Source organism: Ptychodera flava, chromosome 6 (genome assembly GCF_041260155.1).
Source record: "Ptychodera flava strain L36383 chromosome 6, AS_Pfla_20210202, whole genome shotgun sequence".
In the NCBI taxonomy this organism is placed as follows: Eukaryota; Metazoa; Hemichordata; class Enteropneusta; family Ptychoderidae; genus Ptychodera; species Ptychodera flava.
The window spans coordinates 3,962,035-3,989,563 of record NC_091933.1 but is presented as its reverse complement, the minus strand read 5'-3'; the positions used below and the strand labels follow the sequence as shown (position 1 = coordinate 3,989,563).

The 27,529-nt window shown below is 38.7% G+C and overlaps 3 protein-coding genes across 3 annotated transcripts in view; 1 reads left to right on the top strand and 2 right to left on the bottom strand.

Annotated features, from left to right (window-relative positions):
• Positions 1-12,624, bottom strand: part of LOC139134621 (thioredoxin reductase 1, cytoplasmic-like) — a 28,009-nt gene extending 15,385 nt beyond the window's left edge. Inside the window, exons 1-3 of the mRNA XM_070701550.1 lie at positions 12,231-12,624; positions 1,632-1,692; positions 1,124-1,341 (exon numbers count right to left, since the gene is read on the bottom strand). Of these exons, the coding sequence (XP_070557651.1) occupies positions 1,124-1,341; positions 1,632-1,692; positions 12,231-12,326 (375 nt within the window). The 5' untranslated portion in view covers positions 12,327-12,624. The remainder of the gene's footprint in view (positions 1-1,123; positions 1,342-1,631; positions 1,693-12,230) is intronic.
• Positions 12,625-16,429: 3,805 nt separating this feature from the next.
• LOC139136019 (carbohydrate sulfotransferase 10-like) lies at positions 16,430-17,281 on the top strand. The gene has a single exon (XM_070703838.1). The coding sequence runs from the start codon at positions 16,430-16,432 to the stop codon at positions 17,279-17,281; it is 852 nt and encodes a 283-aa protein (XP_070559939.1).
• A 2,786-nt stretch (positions 17,282-20,067) lies between these two features.
• Positions 20,068-27,396, bottom strand: LOC139134619 (histamine N-methyltransferase-like). The gene is made up of 4 exons (XM_070701548.1): positions 26,385-27,396; positions 21,693-21,853; positions 20,847-20,994; positions 20,068-20,631 (listed from the first exon to the last, which is right to left on the bottom strand). The coding sequence occupies exons 1-4, from the start codon at positions 26,692-26,694 to the stop codon at positions 20,261-20,263; spliced, it is 990 nt and encodes a 329-aa protein (XP_070557649.1). The 5' UTR covers positions 26,695-27,396; the 3' UTR covers positions 20,068-20,260.
• Between the last annotated feature and the right edge of the window lie 133 nt (positions 27,397-27,529).

Below are 27,529 nucleotides of genomic sequence, written 5' to 3'. Positions count from 1 at the left end.
AGAAAAGTCTGTATTTACTAAATATTTTCATGGTATGTTTGTATAATTACAAATGAAAAATTTGTCTTGGGTGATCATGCACTTGCTACATATCAATACATCATGCAGTGACTGTAAACTCAGAATCTAAAACAGCCTGGAAGCGATTCAGCCCTTTCTGCTTAGTATGTCATTTCAATGTGTCTACTCTAGTACAACAGGTATTTTGATCGGTCATATTCATCAAATGTTAGCAGTATAAGCCAATCACATGAACCAGCATATGTCACTTTTATTGTTCAGCCATACTATGGATGTGGCTGTGCAAACCATTTCATTCGTCGAACGAAATCATAACCTTGTGTGCTATTATTGAGAATCTTGTCTCCAGACTGTGTAGGGAAAAAGTAAATGTTTCATCATGTCAAAAGACCCATATCCAGTTTATTTAATTATTTATTTTTTTCAGCCAGTAAGCAATCTCAAAGCGGTGATGAAAGCAGTATCTGTAGAGATCAGACCAAGACACATGGTGGCCATGAAGAAGTTGACATATTGACTGTAGGAAAACAACTTGCAGTACATTGTGATTGCAAGAAAAACGCGCCCTTCATTTTCTTTGAAAATCGTTTTTAACCCACCCCTGATGGACATGCTTATGATTGATTTCTTTTGAAATGTCTAAATTAATCAATCTGTTCAAATCCCACCACATGCACTGTAGACCTCCTGACATTGGATATAGTCTGTGTAACTGTTTCAAGTTGCAATATGAATGTTATAAAAGTTGCAATAAAAATATATCATTACAATAAATAGACTGTAAATTGAACCCAGGAGAACAACCTTACATGTAATAAAGCCAAACAGATATTATACCTGTCTTTATTGGAAAAATTGACCCCTATGAATGGTTTACATTTATGGAGGATTTAATTCAGAACACACAAAATTTACTGAGATTTTTCAAAACCAAGAGGAAACCAAGATACTGATTTCATGGAATCACACTGTGTACTTCCTGATGCGACAAAAGTGAGGTGTCTGACATAAGTATCATTCATCACACATCAAAGCAGATTTTCTTCAGCAAAGCAGGACACCGATTATATAACATTAAAATATAGTTGTTTTTTCCACACACCTTGGATGCAGCAAGTCCACCCGATCCACCGCCGATAACAATTAAGTCATAATCATACTTGTCCGTAGGCGGTGAAATCAGATTCATCAGTTCGCCCTCCTTGTTTTTCTTCAACACAGTGTCACAGCCACCGACGTGTTGGTTGTTTATGAACACATTAGGCACGGTACGCTGGCCCGTCATTTCATGCAGAGTATCCTGGAGCTCTTTGCCATTATCTGGGTGTGAGTAATGAAAAAGTCATCGGAACAAAAAAAATTGAATAAAGGTTCACATAATCACTGTCAGAAGAAAGATGAGAATGAATAAATCCTTGAAAATCAATCATTCAGACATCTTAATAAGGCAACTATAATCTAGATGCATTATAAATGGCTATTTTTCACATGGACACTATGGATAACACATGAAGAAACTGAAACACCTTAACATCTATTTGTTTTTCATCAGTGACATTCCTCTATGAGTTTGCCCTCACCGACAATATCTAAGCAGACTGAAAACTTACCCATTTCATCTAACTCAATGGCTTTGTAATCCACCTTCAATTCGTCAAACAACTTTTTCACCTGAAATGAAACGGGAGGACGATGAGTTCAGTCCAAAGATGACAACAGAGTGAAATGAATCCTTGTAACTGTCAGACACACCTATTTGAAGGCAGAGCTTTACCTGGATGCCGGGGCTTACCGACCAGATGGCTTTTGCTGGTGTATTTTTACGAACAGTGCAGCTGTCCTTTGATATAGTTGGGCCAATTAGCCTTGCACATGCAGACTCTGTTAGCAGATCTTAACAATTCACATATCATTGTGTTAAAATTAATATTAGATGCATCAAGCATACTTAGTTGTCATGGAGATACGGATACATTATCAATGGGTGATGGGGATGCATACATCTTTCAAATAATCTTCCCGTTAGAGGACAATGCAGAGTTCTACGTCAGTCTTTACAGTATTATTGGATTTTTTTAATGATATTGATCTTTGTTGAACTTCATTACGACATTGAGCTCACAAAATGATTGTCAACTTGTGATTTAAATTATACTCTAGTTGTACAAATGCAAAAAAATATTCTGCATCTGACAAAACATACAGTAGAAATTTATGCAAAGAAAATGGCCATGAACAGTATTTAACAATTAGCAATCATTAATCTTTACGTGATACTTGCCCAGAAACATTATTAAAACATTATTTTAAAAGTTTCAATAATTGTTCTGCTAATTATTCAGGGTATTAAGACAAAGATCATGTCATGTTATGCACTCATGTTGATTTATTCCACGGAACTGAAGAATACACAATATTCAGAATAAATTGATTCTCGGCATTTCACCAGGCGATTCAACTAAAATTTGGGTGGGTATTTTTAATTACCAAAATTAGTAAACAATATTAAAACAAGGGACCAAACGGCCAGTAGGGCTCTGCTGTGATATTTATATCTAAGATAATAAAGATAATAATTGTCAATTAAGGGAATACTTGAAAATTTGAAGCAAAATTCTGAATATGTTGTAGATTATATTTTTTGATGGGAAAGTCGAATCTGTGATCATTAGCATACATGTACATTAGTGTCAACTGTAACTTCTGGAGCATTTTGTCTGAGTACTGACAATTAAACCATTGCTCAACTGTCCAGAAAAACATTTTCTTTGACCTAAACCAGCAAATGTTCCCATGTGCAAACTTTATCATGATTTCAACAAATCTGAATTGGGTCATCCCTACAAACCTGCATACAAAAGCAATTGGGCAAGGAGATTCAAACACTTTGATGATGTTTGGAATTTTTGGCCCCAAAACAGCAAAAATTGCCAGAAAATTACAGTTTTGCACATTTTTCACAAAGTTTTACAAAACTGATATACCAATAGATAATCCCAACAGACATTCATATCAAATTTCAAAGCAATCTGAAGAATGGTTTCAGAGAAAACTTTTTTACAAAAAATGAAAAAAATTACCCCCAAATTACAAATATGCAAATTCAAGTATGATTTGAACAAACCCTACTGAGGTTGATTTAAGGAACTTCAATACCCAGTTTCAAGGCAATCGGACCAGTTGTTTCAGAGGAGATTTTTGGACCAAAAACATGAAAAATTGCCCAAAATATACAAATATGCAGATTCCACTACAATTTGAAGAAGGTAATCCCTGGTAACCTGCATACCAAATTTCAAACCAATTGGACAAGTGGTTTCAGAGAAAAAGCTTGGAGTTCAAAAGTTGACAGACTCCACAAGATAGACAATGATGGACAAACACCTATTTGATAAGCTCTGCATCTATGACAGTAGAGCTAAAGACACTGAAATGTTCACCTGCTGAATTAAATGTAGGGTATTCTTTCTCTCCACATGACCTTGACTTTCTATTATTGAAACAAATGACTGTTCTGGCTGCAGAGCTTTACAACATGTGCATATTATATCAACTTCATAATTATTCAAACTCTTTTTGCAATTTGCAGTTGTGAATGGCTTTTAAAAACATTCTTCATTATCACCTGTGATGATAAGCAGAATTCATAAATTTATGCTTTGAGCATGACCTAGTTTCCTTGAAATGAAAATTACTAGCTCAATACATACAATAGACAAAAGCCACCTCAAGTAGGGGTTACTATAAGGTTACGACGCCCACTAAATTATTAAAGTTTCTGTTCACAACAATAAAGTGTGAAAGAGTCAATACAGAGGGCTTGCAACCAGTGGCAGTCATTTGTAAACTCTCTCTGTCTCTGAGACTGACAGACTTGAAAATCTGCTGATGAACTCATTAATGTACATGTATTTTTCCTGGAATATATGACTTGCGGTAGGTTCAACAAGGACAAAACATAACTCTCAGGATTGACAGCTTTTTCCTTTCAGCAGTGACAACTGGCAATGCATCATACCAGTACTGTGATTATGATGTACTTTATCTGAGATACCACTTGCCTTGTTTGAAACAATTTTGGTATATCACAATCACATTTATGCAGGGCTGTCAATGTTTTTCAGAATAGAAGGGTACAAGTGAAGGAACAGGAGGGTACAGCCTTGTGCGGAGCGAAGCGGAGCAAGGCGTGCGCGCAAGTGCACGCGGGGGGAGGCTAGGAGGGGGGTGTCCCCCTCCTGAAGCTGAAGCTTTTCTACTTATTCATCTTCAATTGGTGGCCTGTGGTGGCACTTTTGAGGGCAATTTACTGTCAAGTTTATTGTAACTGAATTGTAAAAAGTAACATGAAATTGAATCTTGTGAAATAAATTATGTAAAACAAACAGAAGTATTACAGAATTTATGGTTATTGATTATTATTTGCATACAAATTCTGTAGAATTACAACCTGCTTAATAAAGATCATAATCTGAACCATAATCAGAATCACTGGAGTACTCATCTAAGCCCAAGGCTTGTATGGCAGTACCAGCTGACAATACCTCAATATTGTGTGATTCTCAGGCTGATGAAATAGTAGCTTCAGAAACTACATCTGCAAAAACTACTTCTTCAGATGTAGCTTTAGAAACTACACCTGCAGAAACTATTTCTTAAGAATCAACATCTGCAGAAAGTAATTCAATAATTGTAATACGTTCCCATTCAAAAACAGCTAATCGTATTAGAATTTAAAAAGATCTTGTCCCCACTGCAAAACTGATGTCATAACGTCACGACAAAAAATTCCGATCTACGTCTGGTTGACACTGCTGTAATTTTATTTTGTCTGTTTCAAGACCTCTCCTCAGAGTAACCGGCTATGAATTTCCAGTGTGAAAATTTACAAATGTAATCGGGTAAATACAAGACCATTACCAGAGACAATTTGAGTAGACGCTACGTCATACAAACAATTACAATACTCAAGTTCACATCCGCTAATGATATTGCGTGGCTTCGTTGTCCGTCGGCCTCTCAATCGACAAGATTGAGAATATGTTGATTTATTTACGTAGTAAATCCTTGCGCGTGAAAGTTAACGATCAAATCTTTTCTCCTGGTGACTGTCGTAGTATCTATTCTGATATCCCTCACAGTAGTCTGAGTTTTGTCGAAACCCACACCGGCCAAGTGGGTAGGCTCACTACAATGCATGTTATATCCATATTCAAAACATCATCACTGCACGTAGGTGCAAGATACCGCGAAAGTATATAGTCAAGCCTAGCTAAATTTTGTGATTGCCCTAAACATTAAAAAATGTTGGTCTTGGCAAATGATTTTGGAGAATCGGAATATCGATATTTGCTTTTGAGGAAAGATTTCGGATGTCGGAAAATATTTATCAAACTTCAATACTCGGGCCTTCGAAACAACCACAGTACACAGCATGTACTACCGTATACATTTCATAGAACGGCGGCTTGGTGCAAACAAATTCAGTGGTAGTCAAAACTCACTAAAAATTATGTCAATCCCTACAAAGTTTTTTGCACTGAGTAAACGATTTTTACTGATTGTAAAGAGTATCCACGATCTGCAAAAGGGGAAAATAAATCAAAAATTCCAGCTGCTAAATACACGTAATGCTATGGCATTTTGCTCAGACGTGGCGTGAAATCTACATTGCATGCTATACCACTGATGGATTGAACCCCCGATCACTGAAATTCCTCAGGAAAATAAAATGATTTACAAATATTGACATTACTTTTATATCCAGAGCTAGTGTAAGCCTCTCGGGGTCTTTTTTGGACCCATAAATCTAACCTGGCTGTCGACTTTCGTAGCCATATTGATCGTGTACGTCCGAAAACCAATCAGAACACATAAAGCTTTTTGACAGTACCGAATGAAACCAATCAGAAATCGGCTACCAATGAGCCTTAGGGGCTGCGCCTCTGTAGCACAGCGCAGCCAACGGTAGTAAAGATCATTATTGCAGGCCTTGAATAGGGAAAACAGGCGGCGGCCGGTGAACGGCTATAATTGACAGCCCTGTTTATGTCTACATTTGAAATACAACTTTCACCAGGAAAATTGTGAAATTACATTTTCATAAGAGATCACAGGCTGAGAAGGCATTGATTGCCTAAGCAAAATATATAAATAGTCATGAAACATGAAGATTATTACACTCGTTCTCATCTATCATCGAACGCGCAACTTCATGTGAATGTTGATACATCTCATGAATTCATCAGTGTGTTTCCTTTGAAACTTCATGAGTTGATAAGGAACTTCCTGGGAAGATTTCGCCGCCTCAACGATGTAATTAATAATATTGCTACAGACTTCCAGACAAGTCGGCGCCAACAAATTAAAACTTGCTGGGGCATACAACACGCGTGCGCCACATTTATTTTCGTTGAGAGCATGCACAGTTGTCCCTGGAACGCTCCATGCTTTCCGCGGTGTTCGAGTTTTTCCAAACTTTTGTTGGTTTGTCCATGGTGCCGATGAGTTTTGTAAATGAAAATGTCATCAGAATTTGTGTTTAACGTTCACTTCCAATACTATGGTGCACAAAAGATAACATCCGTGTACATAAAGAGAGGGTGAATTCATGAGAATGAAAGCTAGTAAGTGAAAGTTTAAAATGCCGAGGTGGAACTTTAAAGGCGAAGATTTACGTTCAGGATGGGACATCGTCATCAGTTTCGGGCAGAGAAACGTTCTTACACTTTTGTGAAATACGAAAGATTCACAAGAGAGAAAAAATGTACTCGAAATTTCCTTGTGAATCAACATCGCGTAGGTTCGTTTTGAGAGTCAACATCGCGCTAGTTCATTTCCTCACCCCGGCACAAATGTACGTGCGTGTAGTGACGATACTATGAATGATGACGGTCCCATTTTCAAATGTAACCACATTCTCTCGCAAAGAAACGACAAGCACCGGGAGTAATGTTTGCTATGGCATTAGCAGTCGCTAGTTCAGTGAACCTGTAGGCGAAATCTTGATGAGATTTCAGCTCGCTCTTTATATAGTTGAAACACGGCTCGCAAACGTTGAAAACATTATATGGTGGCTGGTAAATCAGTCGAACCCCTCTCGCCTGCAATAGTCGTTGGAGATTTTGCTCAACATATCGGGCGTGGTGGGAAACCGCAATTATCCATAATTACACAGTCACCTACGGCCAAACAAGGATTTCCAAATTATCCGTAACTCGAACAGCCTCATCGAAAGAGTTCAATAACTCCAACCCGTTTGATGGTCCAACGATCACATCGGAATGATCGACACCCGTAGCTCTGACAAGGATGTTGATCGCGTACGTAGCGTTCGATGCATGGCATGGCGTTGTATTTGAACTGCCGGTGTTCTGATTTCTGCGTGTCCAAAACGACGATTGCCTGTAGTTCTGATCACCGAAGACTCGTCAAACCAATGTATTTGATTTATATTGTAATCAGAAACAGTTTCTATGAAATCCAGTGTATATTGTCCGATGATAGCTGGAGTCATCGATTCGGCAGCAAGACTTGATATTTTCTTTCGACTCATGTTCAGGTATTCGGTTATCGCTCGGTGAATTGTCGCCAGCGATGGTACGTTTTCGGCCGTACACCCGTTATCATCAAGAAGTTACCTTCTGATTTCGTGTAAGTAAATACTTGGTTGCCGCCTTTTGTAGAACTCGATATGTTGGAGAACGTTGTCGACAACTTTAGTATGTTCTCGCGCTGGTCTATCACTAAGGGAACCTGTTCTCTCGTATTTGCAGCAGATACTGTGCGCTGTTGATTTAGACACTCCGGTCGTCGATGCAATTTCAACATAAGAAACGCCTTTCAAGTGAAGTTCTCAGATGCGTCTTCGCGTCAGAAATGGTGTCGGAAAACCACGTTGCATTTTGGAAGTGTGTACTATACTGTGCACGGCAGTTGTACAATGTTGCAGCAACCCTCAACTTTGCCGCCAAAACTATTTTTGTAACCGCGATCTGTTATTCGCATTTTTAATAGTTGTCGTAATGAAATGAAATTCACGCATACATTTTACCGGGCTAAAACTTCGCCCATTGTTTTCGAACAATTCACACGAATCGCTAATGTAAAGGTACGTATTCACGTAGCTAGGAATATGACGTTCACGTCAGTCGTTTGCGTACAGTGTATCTTTTTATGTTTACATAAACTTGTAAATTTGTCGCCAGCGCGGCGCGGCGGCGTCTGAAATCTTCCTAGGAAGTTCCTTATCAACTCATGAAGTTTCAAAGGAAACACACTGATGAATTCATGAGATGTATCAACATTCACATGAAGTTGCGCGTTCGATGATAGATGAAAACGAGTGTAATAAAGTCAGACTGGTCTTTGATCAGGGTTGAGCTTCTTTCCCTTATACAATCCTTGGAAAATCACTAAACGGGTACAACAGGATTAATTTTCCTTTCCGCTCTGCAGTACTGTACATAGAAAAGTCACTGAATGTCTATATGGATTGACACAGCCTTTTAAGTTGTGTCCAATCTAGTATATGTGAATGTGGTTTATAGAGGGTAGGTGGCCAGCTCCCTCAGCCTGTCCTCTCTACATTTCTGTGAATACATTGTTTTATTCACTCCCAGGATCTAATCTGACATATCTCTGCAGTAGGACTGATGATTGACAACAAGGCCATCAAATCAACCTGTTTCATGCCAAAGGCTGCATGACATGTTGAACTTGGGCGATTGAGAAATGATGTGTTGATCAGAAATCAGGCCATTTCAGTCATGTTCAGGCAATACATCTGATTTGCATATCAGTAAAATAGACTCAAAATTAACACATCTCACTTGTTTGAAGCTTCTACTGTCTATGGGTTTAACATAGCTGGGTAGAGTGTTCATTTAAATAAGGTATGCTGAAATATTGACAATGCAGCTAATCAACAAGTGAGACACACTAAATGTAAATACACTTTGCCCTGTACTGCAGAGCAGAAAGTTAACCCTGTTGAACCCACTACATGATTTATAAAGTATTACACAATGGAAAGGAAGCTCAACTCTGATCAAATACCAATCTGATTCATATTTCATAACTATTCATCTATTTTGTGTAGATGACACATGCCTTCTCTGTCTATGAAGAGACTTTGAAACACAGTAAAACAACATCCTGCGCTTTCTACATTACTATTGTTTTCAATGAAAAGCCTATAAATTTTCATTGATCATACATCATGTATACACACTCATATTTGTATACCGCAATACGCTGACCCTAGACAAGCCTTAGGCTAGCCCTACCAGTCACTTGGTATTTGCCGCCATACACTGGCTAAAAATGTTTAAATTTGTTTAAATTTCACAATCATATCACCATCAGTGTCACTATGACAACTCTGCTGAAGTCTATTCCTTTAATTTACTCTATTATGATATTATTATAATAAGTCCAGAGACTTCAGTCAAGTCAAGTTTACATGAAATTCCAGAGACCATCTGACGGGACTCAGCATCTTTGTGTTGGGGATAGAGGGCACCCAGAAAACTCTACTGCTGCTACATCAGTTAAAATGTTTATTGTCTTTATTTAACAAGGTCCTAAAAGCCAACTAAGAACGTTGGGGGAAAAATCCTTAATTTCCAATGCACTTTAACTGACAGCATGATAAGGAACTTCATGTAACCATTAGACTTGCCATGTTTCCTATTTTCACCTTTTTCTCGAAAACCAAGGTGTTCTCTGACACCTTCACACTATAATGAGAATATGTTTCCGATTCCATGCAATAAGTAGTACCCTGCCTTAATCACAGCACATACGTCAGAATGAAAATAATTCATCAAGTGATTACCAGGAAAATGCTGTATCATGGCGTTTGTTTCATTATCATTGGAAACTGACTCATCAAGTTTTCAGTAACTGTTTTCCAGGAAAATGAAAACAAAAATGTTAGCGAAACCTTTTGATTGTTTCATATTAAAAGTCTCAGACTCCTGAACTTTATAAAACCCTAAAAGTTTTGCTAACAAAAGACGTCTACTGTACTGTTAGTAGGGTGACCGGACGATTTTTTAAACTAAAATTTTTTTGCCAAAATCTTGATTGCACCTGTTGAAAGTGTTGGTACAAAGTCCAAATCTGAAAAAATAATTTGGCTAATTAGCATGAACACAATTTGGCAGCCTCTGGAAAATCAAAGTTTCCAAATTCTTTCCCTAAGAATACTGTAATGAGGAATAATGAGACAATATGACCAAAAAATCGGATCAAATATTGTTAAAATTGCTCAAAGATGACTAACTGTACAATAATGAGTCTGGTGAAAGGTGCATTGATAGTTTCCAAATTATTTCTGTGAGAATATTGTATTGGTTGATAAGTCCCAGTGAAAGAAAATGGAAGATTGTCCTCACGCTGACCTTTGTGTTTACAGTATCATGGATACAAGCCATTGTTTCTGGTCAGAGACAGGTGCGCACCGGTGAAAAAGCACGTTGCTCAAGTACGGCACTATTGCGAACTTTACTTCCTGCTTTGGGAAAACCGTGGGCGCTACTTTGCGCTGCATAGCTGAGCTGTTTTAGAGCAAAAAACAAGTAGTAAAATATCTAAGGTACAATTTGTCCGCATGGCCATTCCTTCCCTCCTGGAAAATGATGCCAAAAGTCATAGTCGTTTCAAAGTAAAAATTTCGTCAGCAGTTTCTCGGAAGAAAAACCTTTTTAGGAAATTTTTGCACTCATCTTGACTTCCTAGTCTTCACAACATTCACTGTGAAATGCAAGTGTTTCCGTTCACGCGATCTCTCATAGTGACCGTTCGCGTGCGAGTAGACGACTTCCAAGATGGCGTCCCGTCTGACGTTTGTTGACAAAATGTGTTCATAAACTTCAAGATTTTCACGTCATTTCCTTGTTCATAGACATAAATGTGCACAACTGTTGCAAACTTAAGGTTAATTTGTACAATTTATCACTACCTGGGTCCCCCTTTATGCCTTCGATTTCGAGCATTCACTCTCAGAAAACTTGTGTCAGCTCCATTGTAGGGAATAGGAGGGCCTCTCGTCCGGTCACCCTACTGTTATGCTTGGTTAGGCCAAAAAAAAAAAGAAGAAATGTTTCTGGTCAGCGCGTGTGTCAGTTGAACAACAGCGCGTCACCCTTTTTTTTTCTGTTTGTGGCCGGCGGCCGTGGCTGACACCAAACCAAAATGGCTGAAGAGAAAGAGAAAATTCTTTGGGAGGCATGATCAGTGACTGCATGAACATATATATGTGACTATATTGATAAAACTATAAAACTGACCCTCCTCCCTCCCTTGAGGGAAAAAAAAATAAAATGCGCGTCGCCGCAGCATTTTTTAAAGAAAGACCTGACCAGAAACATTGCTTCTTTTTTTTTTTGGCCTTATTATGGAGTACCTCGATGATTGTTTCACTTTCATTGAACATAAAAGATTGTCATCACACCATGATTTACAAGCATAGGCAAATTTGCGGGCTACCAAATTCGGAATAGCGCTACCAGTAGTTGTGAAGGAGTTACAACCTGGCGATTGTTGCTGGCTGAAATATTTAGTTCCGGAACTAAAAGCATTTCTTTAGTTAGTTTATGGAGGACAGTGGTTCATGTCGGAATATTCCAAACGCAGTGATGGCGCCCTCTACACATGTCTGTCAACATCTCATGCGTATCCACCACCAACTCCCTATTGTAAATTATATTATGAAACCCCTGTCTGCACTATAAATTCCTATAAAATATGAAACAGTCTTGAATTACTAACATCGCTTCCTGTCAATTAATGATATTGACATTGACTGGCTTTATCAGGCCATTATGAAACCTTCATGATAACATAATTTTTATGTGACCACTGACTGACGCATTGAAGGTGCTAGCTGACAGAGCCATCGGTAATATTCTTGAATCACCGTGAATACGTAGGTAACGTGCACAGGGAGACATGCTGACAAAGTGGCTGGACAGAGCACACTGGAGATGAAATACTCTCTAATCTTTGATCAATACATGTGTCTGCCTGACACGGGGCGAGCACTTGGTTCACGCATTACGTTTTGACACCGGTTTCAATTCTGATTGATAGTCCTGTGTTACGAATACGAGTAGTAACACTTTGGTTCATATTACTATGCAGGGGTACAGCTCGAAGATTCGATTGTCGCAGATATGCCATGCTGAGAAATACTTCATACTTACCCTTTTGCAGAACGGACATGTTGATTTACTGAAAATCATCACTTTGTTGTTTTGGGTATGTTGTTGGATAACACTTTTCGTGTCTATCGGCGCCATGTTGTTGGACGGTTTCTTCGACCCCGGTGGGGAAGCTCCTGGAGAGTTTAGTCGCTTTATGTTGACAAATTTCTATTGCAACTGACAATAAAATATCGTCCACCTGGTACTTGACAATTCTATGACGGGACGATATCTTTACGGACTGCCACTTTTACTATGCACGATGACTAAGCAAAACGATGGTCACGTTATCAGAATAGCCGATCACACATGCACATGACATGTGAGAGGAGTGTAAGAGGTTGTGGATCTTGGTCTGCGAACGTGTAACTCTTCCCAGTATGCTCTTCGGTATATTTGCGCCACGTTCGTGTAGTTGAATAAGAACAGAGCATGTCGGCTGTGTTAAGTTTTCGAAAGGTATAGGGTAAAACGCAACACGAATCCGGAGATTTCCGTTCACGCGTTGTGCTTCGCGCGGGTATTTCGAACACAAAAATGAGGTCAGTGTCTTGGTGTCTGTACAAGGTGACCTTGGTCTCCACAACCGCCGTGCGTGTGGTTGGTGGGCTTGCTTGACGTCAGGTCCCATAACAGATTTTGTTGACGCGCTTTATTTTCGCTCTTTACAGTCTTTACAACATTTTACTATAAATGTAAAGAAAGTATGCCCACTGATTGAGTTTGCGTTCCTGAATAAATAGATAAAATAGATAAATAAATAGATCAAGTATAAATAATAAATAAATAAGTAAGTAAATAAATAAATAAATAAATAAATAAATAAATAAATAAATAAATAAATAATTCTTATGGTTATCATGAAATACTTCATACTGCAAAGCACAGTGATCGCGAAGCCCCCTGTTATGTACGTTTACAGGGGGCTTCGCGATCACTGGTTGATTTAAGCACCTGTGCTGCAAAGTACAAATAGAAGCGTCACTGCAACACGCCTATCTATTTCTGGTTCCATACATGAAGGGGACATTTGAGCAGTATATGCCTGGAGGAAATATCCACGAAACTGAACAATTTTTCTTCACTGATTCTCATTCATGAAGTCGCATTACGATTGTGTCACGTGACCCGGGAACACAGTTGTGTGCCATCATAGAAGTATAGACCGAAATAATTTTACGTTTGATGGCTTCGAAAATAAGGGATTCAAAATCTTGTAAACCTTTTTGAGGTGTTTGTACAATTGAAGATCATGACAACCTTCCAGGTCAAGAAGATTCCGTAAAGGAATATTCCTTTGAAATAACGAATGTCCTCTTCGTCATTTCGTTGAAATATCGACAAAGTTCTTACCAGATCTCAAAAAAAATCACGGAGAATTTTCTAAACTATATATACTGTTTCAGGTTGTGTTTATGATTCCATCAAAACTATAGTGGAATGAATAGTACACTCACTGTAGGGCAGGATTTAAAATACGTGAAAAATACAAAGACCTAAAGAGAAAAATCAGTGACATAGGGAATCCAACGGAAAACAAAACTGATTGCGTAAAATTATCATCAATCATATCTTTTTTCTGTGGGAACAAATTAAATCCTAAGAGAAGGACATTCATTGAAAATAACAACAAGACACAAGACAGGAAATCTTCAGAAGTTGTTTGCCCGAGAAAAATAATAGGCCTACCTGTCCTGATGTATACAATTTATTGACTCACATAGCCTACGGACGAAAAATTGTATGTAAATTATGATAAAACGTTTTTTGAATATTCGATTTTCCTCTCGAATAAAAAAGAAATTCTTTATCATTAAACCCTCAACGAAACGTATTTATACTGAAATAACACAAGACCATCTCACTATAGCTGCCAAGCGTATTTTTTGTCATCTCACGCGAAGCTTGAAGTTCGACGCCTGCAAGTCACGGTTACGTGTATCAACGTGATGCGCGCGATCACACTGGGAGCCAGACAGATTTCTCCTTGCGTGGACGCGTTCAGAGAACAACCAGTGCACTCGATAAGAACTCTGCGTGGAGAGCGACGCGACGCGCTACGTAACACAAAAGAACCTGTGTCAACCGTGAGCTCGTGCATTTAATGATTTGCAACGAAATTGAAAATATCTCAAATCGTTAACCATTTGTGTTCATCGTTAGAATGAATGATCGATACCAGAAGAAAAGCATCTGAGTATGGTAGCCGTGAAAAACTTTCGTTGCGATCCTGATCGACCCGTTTCCATGGTGAAAACTGTATACTGCCGAGTACAGAGCGCAGACGAGACACTGAGCACGCGAAGTGCGGGTGCTCCTGTTGTTCTCGACCAAGCCCCACCTTGGTAAGCAAGCACACATGAGGTTCATACGGAGGAAATTTGAACAAACGCGTGACGACGAGATTTGGTTGATGCAATGCGATGTGAGCACATTGTGCGATGAAGATATATCAGATAACTGTCGCATTAATTGCATGTTCCGTGTGCGTGCTGTTCCTCTTGGAGATGATTTGGTCACAGGGTTCTTATTCGAAATATTTGCGACAAGGTGAGAATGATGATCATCGGAATTTTAATGCACAAAAATCAATAACTGTGTTAATTCTTACAACAGTAGACCTAGTGATCGAGATTAAGCTATGGTGATACTTCATATAGATTGTGCACATTACATTTGCTGCTGGCAACTGAAATTCAGGCACCTTGTTAAAAGTTGCATTTGCACGTGTTGGTCTGTAGTTGCTGGCACTGTGTTCTGGTCCCATTGACAAATTATTTTCGTATTAGTTGTAACAAAGCAGTAATGTAAGCATTCATAAAAATGTAATATCAGAAACTCACGTCGAAAGTTCCAGATAAATGTTCATTTTCGGTACTGTTCGGTGCGTTATAAGTGCGCCTCGCTCGCTTCTTGGAGCAAGGGAGAAGCGTATTTTAATATCCCATGTGCGCTTCTATTGGCTGGTTGCAAACACATAAAACCTTTCGTTTGATTGTTTTAGATTATTCGGAGAGCAAGGTGAAACATTCAATTACAAGTCACAGTTGGCAAGATGAGAGGACTGGATTAAACGTAAGTTGTTGAACTTGGAACCCTCCCCACTTTTCAAGTTCTCTTCCTCGGAAGATCTGAAGATGGCAATGGGGTTTAGATATGGATTTCATATCAGCTTCGTGGAGGATCATTTTAAGATTGCAGTGGAACATCTTTATTCAATCAGGCCTCATATACATTATATAATTGTCTTCTTTTAATCAATTCTACCCAATCGCCAAATACTCTTCCGGTCAAACAGCTAAGATTAGCCAAAATATTTTAAAGCCCCACTGGTTGTAACTATTGCCGTATCTTCAACAGCTTTTGGCCCTGCATTCAACATGTCTACACAGTCTTTTGTTTGTAATGTCTGATGTCATATATGGTAGTTGAATGTTAGTCCTGAATAGCATTCATCTGTCAACAATGTCATTGCATATCGTACACGCTGTGCTGTGTTGGCAGTGCTAATCCTTTGTACTTCGGTATGTTTTATCGAGAAGGAAAAAAATGTTTTCCTGGATCAAAAATAACGAAATGTTATCAAAAGTTCCAACCATTGTCCCGTTAACTTCTGTTTATACAAGTGTTCATATATTCTCATTTACAACATATCACTTCCAACAGGAAAAAGTGGATTTCTTATCAAAATATTGTTATTTTTATGTCACATTAGATCTTATTTATGATGTTTTACTTCCTGAAATATGATGAAGTGTCAATTATCAATTATTAGAGTTTTTCTCACATTTTACGTATGCAGAAAATGTGTAAATATGCCAATGACACAATGTGTGATACGTACCATAAATTATTTGATGTCGCCGACTCTATACAATCACGCAGGGAGTAGACATTTGACAACTGAAAGTTCAGAACGTTCCAGTGAGCAGAACAATGTCAATAGTTAAGAAATTTAGCGACTTTTTTCTTTTAAATGTCCAAAATATTATAACTCAGTATATTTGGCATGCGCGTTGACACGATTTCTTGTATTAATGTGTTTTATCTTTTATCGATATGATGTATGATGGCTGGGTAAGACCATTGCATATAATTATAATTTATTTATTAATTTATCTATTTATTTATTTATATTGATGAAATCAAAGAATATTGAAGCAATCAGACGTCAACTTGTATCGGACAGCTACACCATCATGCGAAACTCCTCCACGTTAGATGGTTACAACGCTATAGAAACCCAAGAAATGAGGCAGAGACTAATCAGTGCTGTGTGTCGACAGAAAAGTGTCAACTACACGGACCATGCGAAACTCTACAGCCATATATTCGTCATTGACGAATACAAATTTATGTACTGCGCCGTCAGAAAGGTTGCGTCGATAACGTGGAAACACGTGATTGATGATTTGAAGCGCGCGTCAAAGAGAGGCTCTGAAGTTCGTAGAAGACTTCTGTCGTCGTACACGGATGGTGAGATTCAGCAGAGATTGAAATTTTACACTAAATTCATGTTTGTTCGTGAGCCTTTGCAGAGAGTTTTCTCTGCATGGAAGGATAAATTTCAAAGCACAAACAGATTCGTAAAGTCGGAGTTCGAACACATGGTAGGCCCTCTGATAGTAAAAAAAATACGACAAGAGAACCTTCCACGCGATTTTGGAATTCTGTTTTCTCAAAGGACACCGAATCTTAACGTAACGTTTGTTGAATTTGTACGATACCTGACCGAGGTTGTCAAGAACGTTGAAGAAGAAGACATGCACTGGAATCCGTATCACCACAGGTGTCATCCATGCCACGTTCAGTACGACTTCATCGGTCACTACGAGACTTTGAACGCCGACGCGGACGAGCTCTTGCGAGAGTTGCAGATATCACATCTAGTGAAATTTCCTGTTGGTCAGTCGTCGTCATCTTCGCAAGCTGTTCAGCATTACGCAGGGATAGAGGACACTGTCGTTGAACGGTTGGCTGAGTTGTACAGATCGGACTATGAAATATTTGGTTACTCGATCGAAGAGAGTTTGAAACTCTTCAAATTATGAGACATACCAGAAACTTTACCTAGCGTATGAGCGGAAAGAACAAGTTTTCCCCAACAGTTTGTTTTACAAAGAAATGCATTACTTAAGGTAGAACGCACCTCGGGGACAGACATTCTGACTCTCAAACTTTTACAATTCTCTTCTGATATACCACATGTGGTGGTTCATTTTAAAGCTCTTGGTGAAAGAAAACTTTTGACCGGCTTAGTTTTTCGGAATTCAAAAATTTTTATTTTTCTCCATAGAGTTAACACAGGGATGGCGGCCATTTTGAATTTCTAATATCGGTAAATCTTGGGTAATTTCTTTCTCTAGTATCAAAATTTGAAGGGTGACCCCCTATTTTTATTCTTGATTTTGAAAGAGAATGATTGAAGGATTCCTTGAGGAAAGTTGAGCAAAAGTTTAAGTCTTTCACTTTCGAGGCACATACTACCTTAAATGATGCATTTACAGTATGTGGCGAAACTGTCACCCGGGGGGGGGGTAACTCCATGGCTAATAGTACGGGGGGGGGCTCCGCACGAACATGGAAACCCAAACTGTTGTGATACCAGTTTTGAGCAAAAAAAACCTACCCTTTCTGATACCTAGTTGTCGAAACGCAGCTATCTCTTGGCGGGGTAGCGTGGGGTTGACCTTTGACCCGCATAACGACTCACTCGCCTTGCGTACCAGGGGTACATGTACCAACAGTCAAACCGACAGATCGGAAATATTGATGGTAGATCTGGGATGTAGATACATGGGTTTCCAGTGTTGACAGCATGATTTTTTAACAAATGTCAGTTTGTGTTTAAAACCGGACCCTTTCTCATACCAACACCTCGTTAAAAGTATACCCTTTCTGATACCAAACAGTGCAAAAAAACGACCCCTTTCGCGCGGACCCCCCCCCCCCCCGTGTAGCCATCTATGGGATTACCCCCCCCCCCGGGAACTGTCAGTAAGAGAATGTCGAGACTACTAGTATGTGGAGATCGTATGAATGCGTAGAACTGCATTTATTTGTATATCGGTCATTTTGGCACAGATTATTAAGAGTAAGATTTCTCCGATTTTATAAAATGTTTGAGGAGATTTACATGTAACTACCATGATATAACCGATCATTATAACGTTCTATGGAATTCACGGTCTCTATAAAATACTGGAGGATTTACAGAGATATGACACCCATGTGCACAAACCCCTAAAATTAATTGCATTTGTAGAATACATTTGGAGTCACTCAATCATTTTAAAACAAGCTACAGTACATAACGTTTGTATGACGTCAAGCTGTCATGAAGTATTAATATAATTAATATAACCGCACGTCCGCACAATAACGTTTGCACTGCTGTATTTTCGAAAATCAATAGTCAAAATATCTCCAAGCGACCGTTTCGGCAGCAATATGAATCATTTGATATAGTCTAGTAAAATGAGTTTTCCAGAAATTGCATTAAAATCTTCGAATACCATTTGTCAGGATATGTACAGTTTTCTGAGTATAGTGTAACAAGCAGAAATTTTGTGTGCCTTTAAATCACGGATGTGTGGGTGGGGAGGGAGAGAGAGAGAGAGAGAGAGAGAGAGAGAGAGAGAGAGAGAGATGATGATGATGATGATGATGATGATGATGAGAGAGAGGTGATAAGAGAGAGGTTACAAGATGGTAGTATTGAGCGTCCACTACAAAAACGGGGAAAGCTGTCGTCATCTGTTTTCCAAGCCAGACCCTGGAAGTTAATAATGAATTTTACGTTCAACACCTTATTAGATGACCAACTGTTATATCGAGATTCTCTATTTCTTACAATTCAGTGAGAAACTACTCAGTTAAGCCTACGATGATGAAGTAATTCAGTATGCAAAACAGAACGATTTTTGTTCGTTCAACAACATGGCTTATTCCCAGTGAAACCACCGACCCTGAATATTTTTGCATCTTTTCGAAAGCTAGCAGGGTACGGGTATGCTTACCTATTCTGGACACTTGGTACCACTACTAAGTGGTTCAGGATTGTCCTACTTAACTTTGCAATCACAAATGTTCCATGGACCTGATAATTGCACCAGTTTTTAACGTCATATTACATGTGAATACTGGTTCGTTTTGTTTTGTGTTGCTGCGTTCGTTTTGTATTTTGGCCTTTTTTCTGTGTGTATCGTCAAGCAAAGAATACCAGTTTCAAACTTCCGGCCATGTTGCCATGCTTGCTACAGGCAACACATTTTGCATTTTATATTTTGCCTTGTGTTTGAGGATTGACAAAATATGGATCGTTTGACATTTAGCCCAGGCTGTGGCTTGGTAAACAGACCGTAATTCTGTCCGGTAGATTCCAAAGATTGATGATCATATTTACAAAGCAAACAGCCCTGTCGAGACATTGTAAAACGATCCGTTGACGAGAAAAAAATCACCGGGTGACCAGTCGGTGCCATGCCGTACCATAAAATTGCATTAGTCCAGATCTCCACCATCAGAGACATCTTTCGCAATGGCTCACTACTTTGAGACTGAACCGCTGTCAACATTCCTCCAACGTTCAGAGAAGTTGATAAGTTGTTCCACTAACGAAAAACTCGTTTTCATAGTTGGAAAACCGAAGGAAATCAAAAGACATCTAAAAAGTAAAACGCCTAACTGTACTTTGTGATGTGATACATTATCTTTATTGATAATATGTTGTTGATCACTCCAAGACTTTGTGATAACGTTCAATCAATTTACAAACAAGAATACCTGCATCAGAATTTCAAAACTTCTGTAAGTGTAGGCTCTTTCAGTAATGTTGGTGATATATATATATATATATATATATATATATATATATATATATATATATATATATATATATATATATGCAATATTTTCCCCATAGCAAACCCGTCATCAGTTCTATTCCTGTTTAAATCACACTAATTACATGATGTCACATTTTGTATATTAAATGTGTCTGTAGGTTTCTTTTAATTTTTCATGCATTTTCATTCTTTATAAATGAGGAACATGTCAAATTCGTCCTGAATTACGATTTTCTCGCCACACATTTTAACATGACTGCTCTCTCGTAAGTGTGCAAGGATTTGCTTTCTGGTGTCTTTGGTAAGCTCTGTGATGTTGAAGTTTTCTTGGAGGAGTAAGTAGTGAAGAAGGCACTCTCCCTCGGAGGAGTCGTCTCTGAAGCACTCGGTGATGTCCGCAGTACCAGCGTAGTGGAATTTCTCGTAGTTGAAACTGTGTTTCTTCAGAACGTTTTCCAGTTGTGACGTCATCAGGAACCCCTTCATCAATCCACCCGACCGCTCATTGCTTGCCTTGATCACTCCATCCAAGAATGCAAGCCCATTCTCATCGTCTGAGAAGAAGCATTTTTTCAATCTTGTTAACATAAATAAAGGACTTTAAAAATCGCACTTGGTTAATCAGAGAGCTTATCGCTGTAGAAGATGTGATATGATGTTTCGCTCCAGAGTGCCAGTAGCTTAAAGGAAACTATTGTTTTATTTGACAGCATTTATACCTAACTGTTGATAGCAGAAAGGCGGGGTTTCTTACAAACTGTAGACGCACCTGAATCGATCTGTACCAGAAGAACTCCGTTTGGTTGCAGCTGCTTGTAGCACTGCAGTAGATATTCTTCTGCATTCTCAATGTACGCCACCACATGCAACAGGTGAATCAGGTGAAATTTCTTGTCCATGAGAGACGAAGTACACGCCTACCAAGAAAGTGTCAACTTGTCATATTGATTATGATAAGAACCCTGGACAATATGAAAGCTATGTATTGTATATTCTTTCTTAATGTGAGCCACTCATTGTTGTATATCTCTATATCTGCATCTGTTCGAATCTCAACTTACGCAAGAGGAAATTTTTTACATCTCACATTTCAAAAGAACAGTACTTTGATAGAGTATAAAGGAGTTTACTCTATACAGGGTATATATGACAGCGACAAAAAATAAATAGTGTTTCTTTGGTTACACTATTAAACGCAGAGAGATATAAAACGCAAATCACACTTAAAAGAGTATTAGCGAATAAGTGCTTAGCATGTCTGGCGTCATATATGAGTCATTATTGTCTGCTAGCCATCCTCTGTAGTTTCATTGCGGAATATCACGTTACAAAAGCTGTCGAGGACTCTCCGCGTGGTTTGTAATTGTGAAACTGTTTACTTTGTTGCCTAAACCCATATCAATATCCACTTAATTAAAACCAATGTGTGGAAACTTCGATGAATACAACGTGTAAAGTTGAACGCTTTAGAGAGCGCATTGAATCAACAGAAAACACCGGGAATATATTTTAGTGACAATGGGTAAATAAGTTCTAATGTAATGTCTATAATCGACCGAAGCGCTGGGACAAAATATTCGCACTCTATGCTTCCGACTATCGAATTTTCTATTACCTTTTCGAGTCGAATATCAAAGCTCACGTGTTCCGGCGCTGCTTTCTCGACGAGTCTCGTTTGAAGATCCTGCAGTCTATTGTAGTTGGGCTCCACCACTCTATATGATACTCGTGAGAAATGGTCCTTTACTTGTCGAAGTATTTCTGCGTCTTTCTGCCCTGTCGTGGGATTGATAACTTTATTGTCATAGCTGATTATAAAAGTCGAAAAAAATGAAATGTTATACTTTAGAGCAAAATGACAGACTGTGAAAACTGCGAAGTAACAAATTCACGTATATTTAATATCAATTTCTGATACAAGAGATGTGACGATATTTGCGACCGAGTTTCGTCATCATCGCGCACACGTATAAAATATGTTGAAATTTGCTGGACTTTGCTTGAAGAGGATTTTGGTCGATTAAATTAAAGCGCTTACACGTATATTTTCGGATGTCCTATTTGAGTCGCAACTCGATTGTTTAATACTTGATAAAATTTAAGTTGTGCCTTTGTCGTCAATGATTGAAAAACGTGCAGTGGTCACACTTCGCTAAGCACTTTTACATAACCTACATTTGATTTCAAACCATCTCATCGAACAAATGCAACAAGATATCGGGGCATGTATCTACGAAATCAGGAACAACGTTTTTAACTTTAGCCCGTACAACAACATATGTTGTAGCTTGTAATTCTTTCAAGATCACTATTCATCAGGAATGCCTATTTAATGCACACTCCATGGTGACATTTTGCTCCAAGTTACTGAAAATAAAATCGCGATAAAAGTAACCATGGCAAATACTATGACGCGTGGATACAGCTAATTCCTAAAAATAATGTAAAACCCACGTACAATTTTGCAATGTGTGCACTCTGTATTGACATATCGCGACATGTAATCCAGTCCTACATAGTAAAGTTGTTGACTTTTTGACGCAGCGGCAGCAATATGACTCCCGCTCATCAACTTGAAAAATTAAATTGTACTATTTACTGCTTTGGAGTGACATTTATGTGTTTATTACTTTGTTGACGGTTTTTTTAAATATCACCCTCAGTTTGTCAGCCCATTGTCTGATGAATGTCATTCATATGAGAGACTTATTCATTGCAACAAGAACATACCAGCGGACAGGCGGGTCCAGTTCATAGTTTTATCAACCGCGCCTACTTATTACCTGTATTGAATAAGGACTAACAAAGCCAAACTTTGCCCGTTGTTTTATTAATTGCTGACACTCTTCCCGTTTCGTATTTATATATAGATTTATACGAAGGCCTGACCTAATTGGTAGAATAGATTATGTGGGGAAAAGTAAGTGGGTGAAAACTTGATTACTCTATGAGCTTCAAAATGAGTAGCATCAAGTGCTAGATGAAGAAGTATCGTAAATGTGTGAAAGACCGAATATCTGTCCCCGAGGCGAATTCTACCTCAATCCTGTGTAGTTTTAGTTACCAGTCTAGCGTTGTACGTCAACAGATCCCTGTCGTCAATTTTACACAGAACTGAGAACATCTACCGCTGAGTTCGAACATTGCTGATGGACTCGCAGTGGTTACCGCTAAAACTCACGCTGTTCCATGTAAATATGTTAAGGACAACTCGACTGATTTATTAGTGGTGAACAAAAAAATCCTGAAAAATACAGCAAAACAACCCCTGACTAAACGCGTGAAGGCAATAATATTGTTTGTCCTGACCCGTGTCATGACGGAATTGCTTTCCGTTATGCCTTTGTGTTATATATGGCTTTCTTTACTCCTTGCCGTTTTGCCATTGTATTCGTGATACTGGCTGTTTGTATGATCCTTCCATTTTGCATTCGGAGCATTTGATGATATAAGCTGATTTTCCCCAAATCTGTAACTGAAAAGAATTTTAATACAACAGGTCAGGTCTGCATGCAGTCTTTTCGTTTTGGTTACTTACGAATTCTAAAAATATATAGGACTCTCAGGATATTTCATAACTGCTTTTTAAACCTTAGTTAAATACGACCTGCTATGAGTTTTTGGAGACGTTATTTCGACCAAGGAATGACACGACACCACTTTGACAAAGACTATGTTGACCGTCGATATACTGAAGGAATGGGGAAGGCGACTCACTGACTGGCATATATGCCGTAAAACGGATTAAAATATCGTGTTATATGATTATTACTAGTCTGGCACATAGCCCTAACTGGGTATTGAAAGTGTCACAAATTGTCAGTATTGTCTTGTAATGCCGTGTATCAAGTTCTTTAAGGAATATTTCGTATTACGTCACACATATACAACCTTTGCCCATCTTCTGCCTCATGATTAACACAGGCCTTTACAATATTTACAATTTTGTTGTTTTGTTGTTCATTATTTTCACTCACCGTAACCTCACTGATGTAACGCGACAACTCAGCGCTTGCGGAAATATTGATCCATCTGACGTCACCAGGCCCAATTCAACCGAAATAAAACGTGCTTTTAGTGATATTAATCCGATCACGTGGCATCCTGAAATCGCCACACAATAGTTTGTATTTACGATTTTTACTTCTTTCACCATGTTATGCTATAGACAGCGTATTCACATTACAGATACTATAAAGTTGTGATGTTTAATTTGCAGGAAAATAAACAAGATAAAACAGGATTAATTCAAGTCGATCTCATATTCTATATAAAACTCAGCCATTCTAAAAGTAATCATCGTCTCCCTTGGAGTGGTTCAATTGTAAACAGTCTAGTGGAAGCGTTGAAGTACAGTTACTTTGAAAGGTGCAGGTGAAACCTGCGATGCTCCGGTTCAAACCCGGATGACACCTTCCGTGCTACAAAACTGGTGATAAACTGTCAACATTGTCGCGTGGACCCGCTTACCGCCTGTGAAATTAATGAACAAATGGTATTTTCTTTTGACACTGTTTGCTTTTACATATTAACTGCTGAAACGTTGCAATATGACACCATAACTAGCGACAGAATAGGAAGCCGTCATTATTTATGGCCTCTGAGGCAGAGGAATTGATGTTAAAATCTTGCAAATTTTCCTGGCCTCCCTCTCTCCAGTGAGCAGTTTTAGTATCCCTCCCATCCCTCCCCTCCCTCCCCTTTTGACTAAAGGTTCGTGACATCGGGAAATGAATTTTTGGGAATAAAGAGCTTAGAATTCTATGTTACGCCTACAAAATTTGTTGCAACTTAGTTAAAGGAACATCATTCCTGAAATTTTGATACCTTTTAATGTGCTTTTTTGCGGAGGGGGTGTTACTCCAATAAAAAGGTGTACGGGTATGTGCGACCTGAATGGGTCAACTTTCATCGTCTAAACATGGGTCAGTAATAAAGGAAATGACCCAATACTTCAGGAAAACCTTCACGCGGAGAAGAATAACGGAACCCCCTCCCCAAGTTGTTCGGTAAAATCAAACATTGGGCCATATTTTTGGAATATTCATGAGTAGATACTTTCAAATTGCGTGGCACACCCCGGTATGAAAATATTGGGAGTACCCCTCCCCATCTTGGGGGATGGGGTGTGGTGGGTGTCGGGTTCTGTTCCAGTCTCTACAGTATGCATGTTGAGGTCTCCAGAATTTAATTGAATATTTTATAGTCAGTTAACAGCAATAATAATGAACATGTATGTAGAGGGCTGTGTTAAAAGCCATATAATATAAGCTTACTGAACACGAAATGCTTCACAGGCAGGAAAACACAAGTCTGCTGTTGTCACACTCACTCAATAAGATTTATTAAAGTACACAGATGGGTCACTTTAATTTATATTGATCCATGCTCTGTGATGTAATGTATACATCTATTACCTGTACTTATCAAGAAATGTGGATCAAAATATTGAAAGTTTACGTTCAAGTTACGTGATTCAGTGAGTTCTTGAACCTGATGGAGTGCTGATATATCGATGAGACCTGGGGTTGATGTCGTAGGTTGTTGAGCAGCTTTACGTAAATACAAATCGATTGCCTTGATAAACATTTCCATGGAAAAATCGAGAAAACAACGCTGCGCGATGCAGATATCAATGTCAACAAGAACTAATGCGAGAACAAGGATTTAGGACTGTGCCTTTTACGTGTATCATCTGCGAGCATTCAAAAATGGGCCAGCTTGATAAAATGAATCACCCTCAGGATGATTCTCTAAATTCAAAAAGCAGCATTACTGATTTATTTAAAGTGTTGAGTACACATTTGATGTTTCCACAAAATTCAGTCACAGGCGGAGTTTGCGTTCGTAAGTCTGATTCAGAGAGTTGCATTGAAGACGTAACTTTTATGTGTCAAACATAAGCTTACCTTGAACTGGCCACTCTTCAGAAAACAAAATATTATTATCATTTATATTACACATCATTACAACAGTAGCTTTCGTTAAATATTATTTATGTGAAAGATACTATTAAAATCAAAGCATACTGCTATATTTTGTTTTAATGTTTAATTTATCAAAATGATAATTAACATTATGACTTAATTGATTCATTTTCCACAAAGTTTGTTCAACAACCTATCGAAAATTTTAATTTTGTAACCCCTTAAAATCCTTTGATCCACCCAGGCCGTAAATAATGAAGGCTCCCTAATACGCTATCGATTTTATTCGGACTGTGTGACACACGCCTGGCTAACACATGAATGACAGCGTAGTAGCTCTCCCGTCATTATTTGTGGGGGAAAAAGACGAAACACATCACCTCTTCCTGAGCCGATGGCCAAAATATGAAGAGTTGAGCCCTTGTCCACCGATGACTGCCAATGTTTTACGAGTCTAGGAAACTGCTTTTTAACCCAGAGATTGGTAGATGTGATGTCAGTGCTGTGGTTCTCGTAGAAGTCTAGTCCTTCGTCGTGGATGTCCCATATCTTTGAGTCGGCTACGCTATCATCAAATCCGTTCATGGCCACGCTGTCAGAGTCCGCTCTACCGCTACCAATGAAGTCAACACCGCTTTCCTCACTGCTTACTTTCGATGAGGAACTCCCAGAAACGCTTATATACACCATGATGGTGATATATTTTTTGTAGAAACGTCCTTGTTGTAGTTTTGCCACAAGCGATAATGGTCTGTATGACAACCATCATCACTGATTCAGAGTGGATGACAGTTCCATCCTAGATACCAAGCTAGAATAACCGACAGCACTTCAAGCAACACGGCCAGGAGGTATTCACGAGATAATTCTTGTGATAAAGAGTTTGCGGAACTTTTTCTGCCCCTGACACCTGTTGATTGGTTTCGGCTGGGTTAAAGGCTATATGCGATCGATGGCAAAGCTCCCATTCATGCAAAGAAGGACTCGTATATAATCAGCCACGGATACGGTGTTAGCTCTGTCGTCACGTTGCCACCGCCCGACATTTTATGGTTTCCGTATGCCGATCACTCACTGATCACATTGGTTGCGATGGTTGTTGCCTTGGGAACACAAGGGGGTTTAGGTCGCTTAATAGCGGCAACAGATTCCCTTACTGCCATTGGCACTGTCGACTCACAGCCCTTACAGAGTAAATACTTCACTATTTTTTCTGAGCGTCCCTTTATTGATACAGACATTGTTTAAAAACTTGTTATTTCATTACGACTTGATTTTAGGGATTTGCTTTGACTATAATTTGGAACGACAATGGCATTTGACACTAGTAGTTGCGAGCATATGGTCACATTACCTCTTGCGCCTGCGTTGGAAATAAATTATGACTTATTGACACAAAATCCCAAAACCTATAATCGTGTATTCGCTATTTAATATATATTTTTTCTTTTTTTCTTTTTACTCATTTACCTTCTTCATTTTTTAAATTTTTTACTTACTTTCTTTTTTGCTTGGGAAGCCGAAA

What these genes read in the sequence shown, in the direction of transcription:
- LOC139136019 (XM_070703838.1), top strand. Translation starts at nt 16,430, where the DNA reads ATGCGAAACTCCTCCACGTTAGATGGTTACAACGCTATAGAAACCCAA.
- LOC139134619 (XM_070701548.1), bottom strand. Translation starts at nt 26,694, where the DNA reads ATGGTGTATATAAGCGTTTCTGGGAGTTCCTCATCGAAAGTAAGCAGT. An exon ending in GGCCATCGGCTCAGGAAGAG is followed by an intron (nt 21,854 to 26,384) that starts GTGATGTGTTTC and finishes ATCCCACGACAG; the next exon opens with GGCAGAAAGACGCAGAAATA. An exon ending in TTGATATTCGACTCGAAAAG is followed by an intron (nt 20,995 to 21,692) that starts GTAATAGAAAAT and finishes CTTTCTTGGTAG; the next exon opens with GCGTGTACTTCGTCTCTCAT.